Source organism: Melanotaenia boesemani, chromosome 3, assembly GCF_017639745.1.
Source record: "Melanotaenia boesemani isolate fMelBoe1 chromosome 3, fMelBoe1.pri, whole genome shotgun sequence".
Lineage (NCBI taxonomy): Eukaryota > Metazoa > Chordata > Actinopteri > Atheriniformes > Melanotaeniidae > Melanotaenia > Melanotaenia boesemani.
In genome coordinates, this window is record NC_055684.1 from 38971616 (window position 1) to 38989287 (window position 17672).

General features: G+C 42.7%; 1 protein-coding gene across 3 annotated transcripts; it reads left to right on the plus strand.

The window, feature by feature from the left end:
• Nucleotides 1-423: 423 nt before the first annotated feature.
• ccdc120b (coiled-coil domain containing 120b) lies at nucleotides 424-15743 on the plus strand. 3 transcript variants are annotated; one of them, XM_041979472.1, is made up of 12 exons: nucleotides 424-705; nucleotides 6559-6708; nucleotides 6796-6895; nucleotides 7167-7297; nucleotides 7763-7864; nucleotides 7961-8081; nucleotides 8340-8399; nucleotides 8598-8751; nucleotides 8896-8997; nucleotides 9298-10335; nucleotides 14378-14483; nucleotides 14556-15743. In XM_041979472.1, the coding sequence occupies exons 3-11, from the start codon at nucleotides 6847-6849 to the stop codon at nucleotides 14472-14474; spliced, it is 1854 nt and encodes a 617-aa protein (XP_041835406.1). In that variant the 5' UTR covers nucleotides 424-705; nucleotides 6559-6708; nucleotides 6796-6846; the 3' UTR covers nucleotides 14475-14483; nucleotides 14556-15743. The 3 variants fall into 3 exon arrangements, with proteins under 3 accessions (XP_041835406.1, XP_041835405.1, XP_041835407.1); XM_041979473.1 differs by lacking the exon at nucleotides 424-705 and adding an exon at nucleotides 3705-4267 and having other exon boundaries at nucleotides 14378-14506; nucleotides 14579-15743; XM_041979471.1 differs by lacking the exon at nucleotides 14556-15743 and having other exon boundaries at nucleotides 14378-14518.
• Nucleotides 15744-17672: the final 1929 nt, after the last annotated feature.

The window sequence follows — 17672 nt, forward strand, 5'->3', positions numbered from 1 at the left end:
GTAGATTTTGGATTCATTCTGACATCACAGAAAAAGTGGAACATCTCTTTTTGGGAGTATATAGTCATTAAATAAAAGTTGAGAAAGAAGAAAATGCTTTAAATCTATATTTGACGTTTCATCGTATTTTTTTTATATATTTTAATATATATTTTGTATTAAGAATATTTTAAAACAAAATTATTTTCCTCTTTCTTTTATTCCTTATTTATGATGATTCCTAGAACCGCGTATTTTTGTGACGCGTGTTTAAACCCTGTAATAATTATGTTTTTGTGCTATAAGAATATTCTGCATCTGCAATAAAAAAAAAACGCATTTATTTCACGCTCGTGTATGACGCGCTAGTTCTCCGTGCGCGTGCCCACGCGACCACTGTTTGGGAGGCTGGAAGCATGTAACATCTGGGAGGGGCGTCGCGCGGCTGTGACAGTGTGGAGTCGGTGCAGAAGGAAGAGCTTTCTTCTTCTCCTCAGAAAGCAGGTCTGCTGAGGTGCGCAGGACTCCGACGCAGCGGAGGTCGCGAGGCTGCACGCGGAGCAAAACATGCACGGCGGGTTCTTTTCTCGCATCTTACGGATTTCACGGTATTTTGTTAATTGAGGCGTTCTTGGTTTTGTTGGTTGGCGCAGGAATGATTTTTCTCGTGTTTGCTTGGATGAAGAGGACCACGGAGACCCCCGAAAGCGTCCGTCATGCTCTCTGGTAAGAAGGAGGTGCGCGTGCTCAGCTCCAAGATGTCCTTCTCATCCTAACTGGGCGTATAAATGTTTTTCTGTTAAGATAGCTCAAATAGTCTGAAAGTATTAGCTCGACGTACAAGACGGTGAACAAGAAAACGCATATGTGGGCGTGCATGTAGCTGGCGCGTGCGGCAGTAAGCGGCACACCTGCGATATGTTATTATAGCTTCCCATGAATTAGTCCAGTGTTTTAAGCCGATGCTGGTGTCTGCAGCCAGCATGCAGAGATGCGGGGTGGCTGCTAACGAACGCGTCTGCACCTGAAACAGGCAGAGACGACGTGACACGAGGCCGACGGGCTGTTTTCAGATGTGGACGCGCTGTACTCTGCAAACAGAGAAAAGCATTGTTCATGTGGCAGATCCATTAAAAGAAAGAAAGAAAGAAAAATCTGCCAGGCTTTCCGAGAATACAACTTGTCCCTGTTGCTGCATTGTTGTGGAGCTCAGCAGGCTGGAGCATCCTGCTGCCGCGTTCACGGTTCCCACCTAGAAATACAGCTTGTTCTCACGCAGGGCGCTAAGCCCCATTATTAACAGATTCCTGAGCAAGGATGTCTGTCAGGATCAGAGAAAAATCCATAATGTTTTGTGTGGGTCACTTAGTGCCTTCAGGGTGATTTACTGCCCCCCACCTTTTGGTGTTTCTGGGAAACACCTCTCTGTTTTCACAAGATTCCTTTCTTCAGGCTAAGCGTGGATTCCTGCCCTTTTCCGGTTTTTCTGAGAACATCAGGTTTCATTTCTGATCTGACTCATGTTGGTGTTTGTTTTGAACCCCTCAGTTTGCTGTTGCATTTCTCTCCACTTGGATTTTCAAGCTGTTTTGAGTGTTTAAAAGCAGTCAAACACCAGGCAACTGGAGCTTGACCCAGATTTCATGAGATCACAGTCGTACCTTTTTCTCACTTTGCTTCATCTTTTATGGTGCCCTAAACACTTGCACTGACACAATGCAAGCATCTGCTTCAGTAGTAAGTGACTAACAGAGTGGAAAGTCATTCACTCACCCCTTGATCTGTACCCGGGCCTTTAAAACCCCCTCCCCCTGCAAACCTCCGAACATTTGCACTCATTTAAAATGAAAACAAGCTAAGGGAATCAAGTCCCAGACCTTATCTAGTGGCAGTCATGTCAGAGACAGAAATCACCCACTTTTCTTCAAAGCACTAAAGACTCGGATCCACGCTGCGTGCATGGCGGTGTAGTAATGCATGTAGCCGCCGAGCCTGAGCTGGTTCCAGAAAGTGGATTACAGCTGCTGGAACACATGCAGGAATCCCTCCAGGTGTTACAGAACAGAGGGGAAATGTACAGAAAGAATCCTCCTGGACATCAGAGCCACATTCCTCTCTTTATTACCCCCCCACCACACACACACACACACACACCAGCTTAGCGGATTCCAGGTGGATGACAATCACCAGGTTTGCTCACGTGCAAAGGTGAGCGTCAAGGCCAGGAGGAAATATGGAGCCACCTGATTGGTCAGTCTTGCTGTGGGCTGATAAGCCTGTTATAAATCAGTATTTCATGGCTATGGAGAGCACAGGAGGAGATTACATTAGAGATGGGGTTGTGAGGGATGGGGTCACCTGACCTTCCAGGAGCCCTGCACAGCGCTGTGGTTGGGGTTGCTCAGGTGGGGGGTAGCGGTGTTAAACCTTCTTTTGTGACCGTGACCGAACAGTGAGAGGACGTAGGTAGAAGGATCAAACACCACAGCTCCCCTGGATATTTCTACACACTTCGCAGCACTGTTTGTTGAGCTTCACCTCCTCTGGAAGTGGTGTGAGACCCTTATGCTGGTGTATGTGCAATCTTAATCTGGTTACCATGTGTTAGCTGACAGCAGCAGCAGCAGCTGTGTCAACATGAGGGCGCTGGCTTCACCTGTCCATAGCGGGGTGGGGGTGGTGTTTCAGCTGCTCCATACAGCCTGGGACCAACAAACAGCTTGTTACAGAAACATCTACAGCAACACATTAAGGCTCACTGTTATAAGTCATGAATAAATCTGTTTTATGGCTGCTCTTGACAACAGTTTTCCTTTTCCTGGGACTTTGGGGCCAGATAAAGAGCTGACAGCAGGGAGAGTGAATCTCTTTAAGAGCTGCGAGGCATCATGTTTATCAAGGGATTAAATACAAGCATATAAAGCTGTAGCCTGTAGGAATTTGGCTCTTTCAATAAATGCTACCATCTAATGTGTATTACTTCTAAGCTGAAGAGAGCAGTGCATCCCTCCCTGAGGACTCTCTGGGATCAGTTTACGTTCAGACTTCAGTGTTCAACCCTTTGGACTTGAATATTAAACTCCTCCCTCATTTGCATTTGTGTGATGCAAGCTGCACAGGAGGAGCACAGCTCATGTATAATCAACATACAGTATCCTCCTCAGTGCTATCTACAACCCCACCCGGGGCCCCCTACACATGCACAGCCTACATGTGTTTGATGATGGTGCGATCTTCAGATCTGATCCTCTCTTTGATGAAGATCTCTGTCTCTCTATCTGGTTCTCATCGTCCCGCGGGCTTGTCTCTGCTGCACGATGTCCGTGTACCTGCACAGACGTGCACTCCAGATGTTTGAGAAGGTAGCACCTGAGTGCAACCACTGGTATGTCGGGTGGTTGTTTATTAGATGTGGTATTGATTAAAGGATGCTGGTCGTCTTGATATATATAATAAATATAAATATTTTATTATATTTATATGATAAATATAATAAAACTGCTTCTTTTCTGGAGCTGATGAGCTCCAGTCGTGTGAAATATAACTGTGGGGTCACATTTAAATGCTGGTGGTGCACAATGTGTTGACCTAACAAGCAGCATGAAGAGCAAGTTACTAAGTTAGGAAACTGACTCAGTAATGTGAGTTATGTAACATTATCTACTCACTAATGCTCGGTAAAACTGGTCTGATAAAGCTGTGAAAACTGTATTATAATAGAGGATTTAACTTTCATTAGTGAGGAGGGAGAATGTGTTGCTTCTTATGTTGTAGCATGTTAAAGGATGAGAAAATTCTGCATGGTATCCAGGGGGAAAGATTTGGTTTTACTGGAAGATAACAGCAGGATTTTAGTTTTCCAGCAAACGCTGGGAAACGGAGCCACTCTTAAGAGGCATGGCAACCTTTTGGCTTCAGTGTTCAGCTACCCAGCAACGACCGAGATGAATACCAAATGTCTCTGTCCGTCTTTTCTCGACAGCTTCCCTCCGTGGGTTTACTGCTGAGAGCAGACGTGACACTGTCTCGTTTGTTCTCAGGTGAAAATCCGTCCTAGTTGATTAGATTAGCTTAAAATCTGATCATCATGCGGTCTGTTTAGTCTAACAGGATTCATGAGACGAGCTTTTGTTGAGGCATGATCGTAACTCTGCCACATGTTTTGTTTTTTCTGTAAACGGCTCCCAATTGTCTGTCAATGGGAGGTTAGGCATGCTGGGGGGAGCAAACCAGCAGTTACTGGTCCAGTTCCAGGACAGGGGCCAATGTGGAAGTGGGAGCATTTCAGGTATGTTCTGACGGAAAGAAAGCTGGATTCTTTACGGTGTTTGAGTCAGGAAAACAGAACATTGAGAGCTATTAGCCCGAGACAAGCAGAGCTTTGAGTGCAGTTGCTCTGACTAACTGATAGATAAATGTTTCCTTCTGGCAGAAGCTCTCTTTGGAAGGGTAATTCTCATCCAGCCCTGGAGGCCTTCCTTCTAGATTTGTGGGCTGAATTGACTTGTTTTATGATTTTTGTCGGCTGGCAGAGGATACAGCAGGATGCTGGTTCATGTCAGTGATTTGTGATCAACGATGAGCAGGAAGCTTCTGGCAGAAGATGCTTGTACTATTTTTGGGTGTAAAGTCTCTGTTGGGTGTTTGTGGACTGGCTTTGTTTGTTCTGGAGGGAAACTAAGCATGGGGCATTGCTCACTTGCTGCACTTGTAAAAGGTTTTAAGGCTTTTCTTTATTCAAAGAGACAAAGCTAATAGAGAGGATTTGATATTTCTGACGGGAGCAAAGAGAAATCTGCTTTTATTCCTGCCTTTGATATTCATCACGCTACTTTGCTTCTGGCTCTGTTCTTCCAGCTCTTTCTATCTTTTTCTTTTTTTTTTAAATGGTGGAAGCTATTGAGCTATGAGACATGAAGCACACAGGGATTAAGTCCCCGCTCTCTGGATCTGTCTATACATTATTAATATTACTTATCCTGTCTCGTTTCTCCTTCTCTGTGCAAATTAAGTGGTTGCTAATTGGATTCAACTGCTAATTTTAGTCACTGTGCTGCTGAATTTGGCATCTTTTCCCAACAAATTTTGTTTCATCTTTGGAAAACATCACTGGGTTAAATAAAGTTTTTAAAGAAAAGCTTAATAACTTTGGGAAAGACGACTGCTCTATGAGGAGGATTATAAGGAGTAATGTGGCTCTGCAGTCATGAAACTACAGCAGTTAAAAATGTTTCACAAATACATTAAGTAGATCATGTGATGAGTTTTATCACATTATGTTATGGAGGCTATTTTATATACTTTATATGATCTGTATGATATATAATATGATGGATGGAAATAAAATAAAATGCAGGAGAAAAAGCCAAAAGGTGAAATACTTCTCACTGACTACTTTATGTACACCTGTTCAACAGCTTAACACAAATATCCAATCAGCCAATCACACGGCAGCATGTAGACGTGGTGAAGACGACCTGCTGAAGTTCAAACTGAGCATCAGAAGGAGGAAGAAAGAGGATTTAAGAGACTTTGAATGTGGCATGGTTGCTGGTCTGAGTATTTACAGGGATTTACTGGGGTACTACAAGGCGGACCCGATGAAGAGGACGACCCGGTACTAGAAGGTGGACCCGATGAAGAGGACGACCCGGTACTAGAAGGCGGACCCGATGAAGAGGACGACCCGGTACTAGAAGGTGGACCCGATGAAGAGGACGACCCGGTACTAGAAGGCGGACCCGATGAAGAGGACGACCCGGTACTAGAAGATGGTCCTGATGAAGAGGACGACCCGGTACTAGAAGCTGGTCCCGATGAAGAGGACGACCCGGTACTAGAAGGCGGACCCGATGAAGAGGACGACCCGGTACTAGAAGGCGGACCCGATGAAGAGGACGACCCGGTACTAGAAGGCGGACCCGATGAAGAGGACGACCCGGTACTAGAAGATGGTCCCGATGAAGAGGACGACCCGGTACTAGAAGATGGACCCGATGAAGAGGACGACCCGGTACTAGAAGGCGGTCCCGATGAAGAGGACGACCCGGTACTAGAAGACGGTCCCGATGAAGAGGACGACCCGGTACTAGAAGGTGGACCCGATGAAGAGGACGACCCGGTACTAGAAGATGGTCCCGATGAAGAGGACGACCCGGTACTAGAAGGTGGTCCCGATGAAGAGGACGACCCGGTACTAGAAGGCGGTCCTGATGGTGGTCCTGATGAAGAGGATGATGAGCGTTCATGGTCTCCCTTCTGTCCTCATGTCTCAGATATAATCCAGCATCATGTTGAATGTTACGGCTGCAGAGAATCGGGGAACAGAACGATCTGCTTTCCTTTCATAAAAGATGCTCCATTCTTTCTTATGTTGAACTAATTTTCTGTAAAGATGCACTTTTCATGATGGCCGTGCATCCATGTCTGGGATTACAGTGTTGAAATTGTAATCCTGAAAGTATACATGTACAGTTTGACAGATTAAATCTCACCTTGCTGAATCTCTTGAGACTTAAGATGATTAAAGAAATATATTATTTTCTGACATTGATTAATTTGTTTAATGTTTTTTTTAAGGATTCACTTCTAGACATCTGAGCAGAGGTACCTTGGCCACATCTGATGGTCCCGTACGTCCACTGATCTAAGACCCACCCATGCTTATCTAGAACCAACTTGCCAGAAATGCATCTCCCTCTATCCCTCAAGATGTCACACGGGTGCAAGGTTAGAGACAGGAAAACAACCAAGTCTGAATACATTTTGTGGATTTATTTTTTAACTTCTAATTAAACTTGTGCTTGTCTTCATCAGGTGAGGGTGTGGCTGGGAGCGTGAGCCGTGAAATCCCCAGAGTTACATCACATGGAGGTGAAAGGACAGCTGATCACATCCATGGGTTTGGGGGCTCCCGGTGAGTAATTCTTCTCATGTAACGACAAACACTCTTCTGCCCAGACGCAAAGGGCCTGACGAATATCTCAGCTTGGTTTTTTTGTTTTTCTCAGAGAAGAGTTGGCTGTGAAAACAGCTGCATGTGTGAACGCCTGCTGAGAGAAGATGCTTTGTCAGCCATTGTTAAACAGATGCAAATGCATTTGTAATGTTAAGGAGACTCTTTCATGTGTTAATTTGTGTGATTTGTGTGTAAAATGTGCAGATGATGTTGACTCACGTGTTTGTAGATGTTCAAGGCTGCCAGGATGGCAAGCTGCAGGCTGAGAGGATGGCAGCTCTGCAGGAGAGGAAGCAGGCTCTGGAGGCTCTCCTCGACGCCAGAGTAGGAGAGCTCAAACAAGTCTGTCTGCAGGAGGCAGTAAGTAGCCTTCACCTCTGAAATGGATGCAGGTCTGTGTGTCTTTGCTTTAATTCATTGTTTTGTCCTCTAAAACCTCTGAGCTCAGATGCAGCAAGCAACTTGTTGATATTTATTCTCAGACACAACAAAGGCTTTGCTGGATGGCTCCTGAGAGCCTGTCAGCAAGTGTTAATGAACCTCAGCTCCCTCAGCCTTATTTACCGGCTGTTCAGCACATCCCTGTGTTTTTAGCTGGATCCGTAGTGACTCACTCTTTCTCTCTGTGCCTGTTAGGATTCAAAGTTGTTGAAGTCTTCTCCAGAACTATTACCTCTGTTTATGTCTAAATTACGCACCATTTTGTCCATCACGACTTAAGTGCAGTAGACCATTAAGAGAATGACAATATAGAGACATTTGACATAAAATTTAGTCCCTAACAGGCCAGTGAGACAGCTTGTAATTACTGAATGTCCTCTACAGGAGCTGACTGGGAAGCTGCCACGTGCATTCCCTCTGGAGATCGGAGAGAAAGCCCCACTGGTGCAGCGCAGAGCTGGCCTGGCGCCCAGCACCAAGGTGGAGGTAAGTCAGCACCTTGAATATGGACTCTGTTTACGCTGCAGCTGTGTCGCTCTGTGTACTTGTGGTCTAACGTGTCTGAGTGTACCCTGGCTGCAGGATGACTCTGCCCAGAGAAAGCAGATGAAAGCCATCTTCACCGGCGCTCTGTACAGACACTCCGAATCAGACCGAAACGGCCCAAACAGCAAGAGGACGGTCCATCGGGGGTGTCACACCGGTACAGGCACACTGCAGATTAATGACACCACAGACACATTAATGACGATCGTATCGTCAGCAAATTTAATGATGGTATTCGAGCTGTGGGTGGCTACCTACTCAAGAAAATATGGGGATAAAATTCTTTTTTATTATTTTATTTTCTATTTGTATTTTGTTTTTTAAATAATAATAATAATAATAATTATTATTATTATTATTTACACCCCTCCAAGGTACCAGAAGTCACTGATATGAATAGTGTGTTGTTTTTCAGAGGACGCGGTGATGTCAGAAAGCACCAGCTCCATGTCGGATTCTACATCTCATGATAACGGTGAGTCAGCTGTTAACGATGCTTTGGATATTCCATATTTACAATGAGTTTTACAAAAAAGAACAATTACTAGAAGTTATTTAAACACATCTCTCAGACTTGGAGGATGGGAGACTCACCGCATGCCTCTAGAGTAGCAAACGTTTTAGTTGTCAGCTATAATTAAAGATGGCTTCCTTGTGTTTCCTCTCCCGTCAGAGTCCTCGCCCAGCGTGGCTGCTGACCAGCGCTCTCTGTCTCAGCCCCGGCTTACTGTGGGCAGCCCCGACCACAGAATCAGCAGGAAGTTGTCCCCAGTTGAGATTTACTATGAGATGAGGACACGTCGCAACTCTGTCACAAGCTCTGTTAGGTACTTATCTTGAAGACACCGCCACACTACAGTGTGGGGAGTGCTGCCTGGCTGGTCGGGCTAAGAGTAAAACTGTGTCACCTGATTAGACAGAAACAGTCTGGATTAATAAAGGCTGTAAACGTCTTTTGTTGCTTTCCACAGCCCAACTCACTCTTTACCTAGAAGTGCTTCTAACATTGAAGGTAGAAGCGTTCCAGCAACTCCTCTGTTGGCCCGAACTGCTCCAATAAGTGTTCACGTGAGGTAATGTGTGACACTAGCCGCTTGTGTTGGATGCAGTCATGCAGCACAGCCACAGCTCTTTCCCACTGTGATAACTGTGCATTTGGAAAGGGCTTAATGACTTAGCTGAATGCAGACCTGCAGTCTGGGTTCTAACGATTAGCATCAAATTTAGCTAACAGTAAGGGTTTTAATTATGATTTTCTGTGAAAAGCAGCCACACATTTCTAAAGGAAACTGCTGTCATGAACCCATCTTTACCCAAAGCAGCTCTGAGTCCTCTTCTAATGTGAGATGTTGTTCTGCTTGCTTCCGCCACAGGTCGGATGCATCAGGTGGGAATGGGTTGAAGCAGTGGTCTGGCAGCCTGGATGTCCCATATATGATTCCACTGGCCCAAGAGAGCTCCTCTTCTGATCGCCGAAGCTGCCCGTACAGCTCCCGAGCGAGGCGCAGCAACAGCTCTGAGGCCCTGCTGGATAGATCAAGCCTCCCAGACGATCCTGCACCTAGAAACGGTATGCCGCAGAGAGGAGGGCCCTACAAGAGCTCAGAGACATTGACTGATGGCAAGCTACGACACATTCATCTGGGCAGCCCTGAGAGACATGTGGACAGCTCTGTAGAGCAGGTAAAGATGCGTCTATCAATGGGTGGCAGGGGAGCCGGCGGAGGCTACAATGAGCTACTGATGGATTATATCTGGGGCAAACAGCAGAGGATGCAAGTACAGCATCCTCTATACCAGTCCACAGGCAGAATTTGGCAAGACATGTCCTCTCCTCGCGCCTCCACTGCAGCGGTGCCTCCTCATGCCAATGGATTTTCCCATTCCCAGGTGCACCTTCCCAGCGCTGCACCTCCTTACAGCCCCATGGTCCTCAGAGGCTCCCAAGCAGAGCTACGCAGGGTCAAAGTCACCAGAACAAAATCTTGCGGGCCCTTTATCCCTTTGCAGCAGCATCCCCAAGACGGTATCTTGTTATCAGCATACGAGTCTCCACTTCCTGCCACTGGTACCACCACATCCTCCATCCCCAACCTGCACCCTTATCAGACTGAGTTGTCTGGTCCTTCCTTCAGCCGCAGACCACCACAGTTTTCTCTCCCGACTCCAGAAGATTCAACAAGAAGCCTGCATAAAGCTCTGGCTCTGGAGGGACTGAGGGACTGGTACCTGAGGAATGCTCTCGGCTACCATCCAGCAGCCTCAAAGGGCCACGAGGCAGGGATCTCCCGTCTATCATACCCCCACCCCCTGGTACATCAGGCTCAGTCTCTTCAAGGTGAACCAGCCAACCTCCAAAGGCCTCAAATACCCCAGTCAGCCAGCTTCCATGGTCACCCACTACACGGACGGTCAGTACTTTTACACCTGTTATTTATACAGTTGGAATAGTGTCATAAGCTAGAATTCATACATGAAAAAACCCATAAAACAGTACTACATATATATCATCACCATTTCTTTATAACTACATTTCTACCAAAGCCCCAGTAAGTAATTTTACCCTGAAAAGCTCTTCTACAGCTGACTGTTGAGCCTTTTAGGAGAGCCAGCAACAAGGTCTGACAGCGATGCTAATCTATAGGCTAATGTGCTAACAGCAACAAATAAACCCTGATATTTATTTGAGTAATTACTACTATGTTAATGCCATAATTGTGCAACAAAAGATATATTTATTGCAGCACCATAACCTTCTTGACACCATATTGCAAAAACACGTGATAGTCAGTTTGGAGAAAACTGAGACGCTAAGCTAAGTTAAGCTAAGCTGACACGTACTCAGAACGAGGACACCAAAAGAGCAAACTGTTACCAAATTAAACCTAAACCAAAAAATGCAGCAGTTTCAGCAAACATGAAAATATACAGTTTACTGTATTTGCTACGCTACATCATCATTTATTTATTTTATCGTTATATTTTATCACATGATGAACATCTGTTGCTGCTAATTGTGTCGTTACCAATAGTTCTTCCTGTTTATTGTGCTGTTTAGTGTGTCTGTCTTATTTTTGTCATTGTTGATTTTGTAATCACTTACGGTCACCCAGCACATTAACAACAATAGATCATTGTGTTACCAAACCACAACATCTAACCCCATCAGTCGGACCTCAGTCATCTAAAATCGAAGCTCTCTAAACTTGATTTTCATTCTCAGATAACCAGATAATGCAGCTGGACGTTGACTAACCCCTGCATGCTTATACTCTGATTCACGTGATCTTTGTTTCGCTTTAAAACTCCAAAGTTTTACATCAAACAGTAAAGCATAGGTGTATTTTAATAAAGCTGAATTCCCAGTGAAGCTGCTCTCATGCACATAGTTCTTCGGTTTTCTTATATATATATATATATATATATATATATATATATATATATATATATATATATGTGTATATGTATGTATATATATATATATATATATATATATATATATATATATATATATATATATATATATATATATATATATATATATATACTGTATATATATATATGTATGTATATATATATATATATATATATATATATATATATATATATATATGTATATATATATATATATATATATATATATATACTGTATATATATATATATATATATATATATATACTGTATATATATATGTAGCATCTAATAATCTAATAATAGTAGTACTAATAATGCTAATAAACAATGAGGAAAACATATGGCTATGAAGGGGGAACTTAATTAATTTAAGTAATGAATATAATAACCATCCATAATAATAGTTATATATTAATATGTTAATAATAATAATTAACAATGAATGAATGGTTAGTTTTAGCTAATCAGCAGCAGGACAAGTTACACAACATCTGTTCAATGATGCAAAGCAACACAGATGTTCTTCAGTTAAAAGTGGTTGTGAATACGTATTTAACTGAATAACAACACAAATTCTACATTTACTCAAAATAATACATTTTAAAAATTTGAGTTGTTTTAGATTCACTTGGCCCTGATCTGAGTAGCTTTTAGCCGTGAGCTTTCTGCCAAACTTGTCCGAACTGCTGCAGGTGAGACTCTGATTTACTGATAAATATTTAACCCCACTGCAAAAAGCCCAGAAGATCGGAGAGCTATGTGAGTGGATTTGTTCCTCATTCGGTACTACAGAGCAAATCAGCATCTCTCTAATAGAAATTCTACATAATTTTATTTCACCCTACTTTGTAGATCTGTTACCTAGCAACCAACACTGTTTTTTCATCACGCTGGGCTGAATAGCATTTTATTCAATAGTCAGAAATAGAACAAACAGCAGGTTTCTGCAGGATGGTGGCAAAGGGGAATCTGTACCTGCTAATGAGCATCTTATCATCAAGCTGTAACATTATTTCTTTCATTTACCTGGACGGTGAAACATCACACAGCTTTATTAGGTTTGTTAAGTCTTAAATTAAAGGTGCTAAACATGGTGACAGAATCTCAACTGGTTAGAAAATTGACTTGGAAACTGGTCCCTGTTTTTCTTTTTCTTCTGCTTTTCATATAATCAGGTCCTACTTAATGATACTTGCATTGTTTATGCTTTTAAGGACTAGGTACATGTATACTTAAACTCCCCGGTTACTTCATCAGGTCCACCTTCTAGTACCGGGTCGTCCTCTTCATCAGGTCCACCTTCTAGTACCGGCTCGTCCTCTTCATCAGGTCCACCTTCTAGTACCGGCTCGTCCTCTTCATCAGGTCCACCTTCTAGTACCGGGTCGTCCTCTTTATCAGGACCGCCTTCTAGTACCGGCTCGTCCTCTTCATCAGGTCCACCTTCTAGTACCGGGTCGTCCTCTTCATCAGGTCCACCTTCTAGTACCATGTCGTCCTCTTTATCAGGACCGCCTTCTAGTACCGGGTCGTCCTCTTCGTCAGGTCCACCTTCTAGTACCGGGTCGTCCTCTTCGTCAGGTCCACTTTCTAGTACCGGGTCGTCCTCTTCATCGGGTTCACCTTCTAGTACCGGGTCGTCCTCTTCATCAGGTCCACCTTCTAGTACCGGGTCGGACCTTTTTAATCCTGGTGTGATAGATGAAGCAGGTGGTGGAAACCTTCCTCAGAGGTTTTCTCCATATTAACATGACAGCATCACACAGTTGCTGCAGGTTTGTCGGCTGCATCCATGATGAGAATCTCCCGTTCCACCACATCCCAAAGCTGCTCTACTGGACTGAGATCTGGTGGCTGTGGAGGCCGTTGGAGTCCAGTGAACTCATCGTCATGTTCTAGAAAGCAGGTGGAGATGATCTGAGCTTTGTGACATGGTGCATTATCCTGCTGGAAGTAGCATCAGAAGATGCTCCACTGTGGTCATAAAGGGATGGACATGGTCAGCAACAATACTCAGGTAGGCTGTGCTGGTTAAACCAGGACACGTTGGTACTAAGGGGCCCAAAGTGGACCAAGAAAATCTCCCCCCACCATCACACCAGCAGCAGCCTGAAGCGTTGATCCAAGGCAGGATGGATCCATGTTTTCATGATGTTTCCAGCAGATTCTGAGCCGAGCATCTGAATGTGGAGCTGAAATGGAGACTCATCAGACCAGCAACGTTTCTCCATCTTCTATTGTCCAGTGTTGGTGAGTGTGTGTGAATTGTAGCCTCAGTTTCCTGTTCTTAGCTGGCAGGAGGCACCCGGTGTGTCTTCTGCTGCATCCTGGTCCAGACAACTGCTGCTCTGGATGTTTTCTCTTCTTCAGACCATCTCTGGAAACCCTGGAGATGGTTGTGGGTGGAAATCCCAGAAAATACTCAGACCAACAACCACGTTCAAAGTCTCTTAAATCCTCTTTCTTCCTCATTCTGATGCTCAGCTTGAACTCCAGCAAGTCGTCTTCACCACGTCTACGTGTCTACATGCTGCCGTGTGATTGGCTGGTTAGATATTTGTGTTACGCTATTGAACAGGTGTACCTAACAAAGTAACCGGTGAGTTTCCCTGAACTGTTTGTACCACTGCTTTGTTAAACTGTCCTTTAGGCTTCCAACAGATGATGTCACCATTACTCACCCTGTCTGCAACAAATCCATCCATCATCCTCTTTTTGTAAACAGTTTACTTATTTGTTTTTTATTTAGCTCGATCAGCCCAATCTTCTGCCTCTTGCTGCTAACGTGCTAACATCCATGCTTTTGTCAGTCAGTCAGACACCAGCAAGCGTCTGATCACCAGTCAAGTCAAGTTTACTCCTGCAAACGGGGATAATTCAGCTTATAAAATGTAAAGGTGCAATCATGCATCCTTTTCCAAGCTTTCATGGTTACAGGCTCTCCAAGTTTTGCTGTATTGTTACCATGGTTACCGGTAGCGTCTTTAGTTTTAACTGCATAACTTCAGTATTGACTTTTTCTTTTGCCTTTTTGACAGATCGATGGAGTTTTCTCTCTACCAGGAGACCCCAGATCCACAAATGCAAGAGGTGACCCCAAAGGAGCCCAGTGCAGATCCGGGAACCCTGGTCTGAAGCAGCAGACTCTCTCTCTCTCTCTCTCTCTCTCTCTCTCTCTCTCTCTCTCTCTCTCTCTCTCTCTCTCTCTCTCTCTCTCTCTCTCTCTCTCTCTCTCTCTCACACACACACACACACACACACACTGCATTATATGAGCAAAAACACTGTAGCCTCATGTAGACTTGCATTCCTGACACAGTTATACAAGTTGATACGATGTGACCTCAAATACGAAGCAAAACATGACAACCTCAGCTGATGGAGACCAGAAAACAACAGACTGACTGTACAGAACTCCCTGTGCTGCTTCCGATTCCACCTGGATGAAGTTCAAACCCAGTGTTGTCATGTGGATGTGCACTGGTGCTGGCTTCCAGAACATCTTACACCAGTAAATGATCATTCTGTGCTTCATATCTAAAAACCTCTGGTCCAACACGAGCAGTGAGATCCCTCCTAAACATCCTGAAAAGTCCCAAAATATAATTTTTTACAGAATATATTCAAGGCTATTTTGTATCTACTGAGATATAAAGAAATTATATTAAAGAAGTAGTATAATTTATTGCTCATTTATTATAATCTCATTTCATTTGAAAAACGTGTCATTGAATGTGTGTTTTTAAACTAATTTGCAAAAAAAAAAAAGCCTCAGTGCTCTTTTTTTATTTTTTTTTTAACATATGATAAAACAGGAGAGGCCATGGATGGTAGCATAGTGATATAAAGAAATAATCTTGAGTAGAAAATGTGAGCATTGAGCTTCTGAAAGCTTAGTCTAATCAAAAACTGAATCTTTTAATGATGTCATTGTGATTTTCTTTCTCTTCTGTCTTTGTTTTCTATGTTTATCTTAGTGCTGGATGATAAATGTAGCTTCCTCTGTGCAGACTACAGGAAAATAAATGATCAGCTGTGACATAGGGCTGCAGTGTGACCTGTTATATGGAAGTAGCACATGACTACAAAAACCACTAAGATGCATTTATTTGTGGAGAATATGAGTGTGATGCAGAGCACTTTATGAACATCTTAAGCCTTAATTCCCTATAAAAATCGTAGCTAAGCGAGATGACAGGCGGTTTGAAGGGTCAACAGGGTTCATAATGGGGCAAATGTAAAGAGAGTGCATGTTTCTACATCTGCTGACAGTCGATCTGAGTGTTAGTTTGTACATAGTGGGGATTGTACTGATCAATTTCACGCTAACATTTCATTTCTATGCTAACAATGTCAATTTTAAACTAACCGTGTGATACTGTATTTATTCAAAAATAACCTCCTTCCACCCCCATGTGAGTGCGATTTGATTGGTCGATGGTGAGAACAGAATAAGACTGCCGCAGTATTAAATGACGGTGTGAGCAGGTCTCACATCACGACATTTAATTAGAAGAATGAATGAATGCAGTTTTTATTTTTGTTTGTTTTTACAGAGCGAGAGAATTAAGAAATTCTCTTAATTTTATTTTTTTCTTACCACATTGCACCATGAAACCGTTCCTATAATCAGTCTTAGTAGAACATCCTGATAACTGGTGTTTATTACTCATTATTTTCTGTTCTTGATTCTTGGCCATGGTGGCGGTAAGTTGAATGTAATTATTTATGTGTTTCTGCAGACATGTTTTCTTCTGCTGTCTGATGCGTTTGCATCGTTTCAGTTTCAGCTCCTTCCAGATCATTAAAATCTGAAATCAAAGACCAAACTGCTGTGCACTGGGGGTCAGAAAGGTATTTTCATATTATCTACTCTGTAAGTTCAAAATAAAGGATATAAATTTAGCTCTACAGCAAAATGTATTCAAACTATATTCTATTTATGAACCTATAACATTTTGTAGCCATCTACTGTAGCTCTTTATCATCAGTGTGAATTGCCAGTGTGTGTTTAAAACATTTCATTCTGCCGTGTGATGTGTTGATATTTGATTTAACTCTTTTCTAAAGATATTTAAGTGCAGCTGTTTTGTCTCCTTATAATAAGGCCTGAGAAATTAGACTAAATAGGCCGGCTCTCTGCTGTATGTATGAGATTGTGCATTTATTCTACTAAATAAAGTGTCATGTTGAACTCTACAAAAGCTGTTTTTTGGTTCTAAGATATCTGGTCATCATGCAAGCTTTGTACCAAATCTAATCGTAAAGACAAATGTTCTTATTCATTTTGGAAAAAATGTATTAATATTTTTTTATTTAAAGGTCCCATATTATGAAAATTGACTTTCTAAAGGTTTTCTGACAGTCATGTGTGTCCTTATAGGCTGTGTATGAGGCCCAAAAATGAGAAAATTCTGTCTCCTCTCACTTGCTCCACTTTTTATCAACTCCAACGGGCGAGTCTGAGATCTTTCCCTTTGAGAAGACCAGAGATAAAATAGACACCTGGGAATGAAAATCTAGCCAGTATGGCCAAATGATTATTTACAAATTCTGTTATTTTATTTTCTGTTTGTAGGCCAAATCTAATTATTTGAAAAGTTAAAAGGAGACAGCAGATGACTTCTCACCGGTTACATGGTGCTGAAAACTAATCCAAATGTCTGTGGACTTCAGAATTTTGTTGGATGGGTAAAAGCTGGGACATACAGCTAGTATCCCAGCCCAAAGCTTCAGCATCAAGTCTTCAGTTTCTTTGAACGAGACTTCTGCTTCTTTAGCTTTCATTCAGCAGAAACTGATGCTCCTAGTTTTGTTAGCTGTTTTATATCTTAGACATTACTATAATCTGGCATTTATATTAATGCTACGATACTCGGTAGTTCTTAATAGAAACATGTAATAATGGTAATAATATATGTTAGCAAAATCCGTCTAAGTATTGTTTCTATTTGTAATTTTACACATATTTTCAGTTTCATCATATTTGGAAGTTAATTTGTGTCTGAAAACAATTGTTTGATTTTCCTCAGGGCATCAGAAAACTTGCAAAAGCAACCTCACCGGATTGGATTTAAACATTTATCACTTCCACCCAGACAGAATCTGAACTGCATGTAGTATCTACAGCAGGGGATCCTAAGTTCTGGTCCTCAGGGGTCGGTGTCCTGCAGGTTTTAGATGTTTGCCTGCTGCTACACACCTGACTGCTTGATGTGAAGCTCTGCACAAGTCTGCTAATTACTCATGTATTTAAAATATAAGCAATGAAAGCAAATAACATATACAGTTGATTAAAAATGTTTAGATTGTTGCATAAAATAAAAATAATTT

Excerpts from the sequence above, each read along its gene's own strand:
- ccdc120b (XM_041979472.1), top strand. The coding sequence starts at position 6,847 with ATGGAGGTGAAAGGACAGCTGATCACATCCATGGGTTTGGGGGCTCCC. Across the intron at positions 8,082-8,339 it reads CCATCGGGGGTGTCACACCG|AGGACGCGGTGATGTCAGAA; the intron begins GTACAGGCACAC and ends GTTGTTTTTCAG. Across the intron at positions 8,400-8,597 it reads TTCTACATCTCATGATAACG|AGTCCTCGCCCAGCGTGGCT; the intron begins GTGAGTCAGCTG and ends CTCTCCCGTCAG.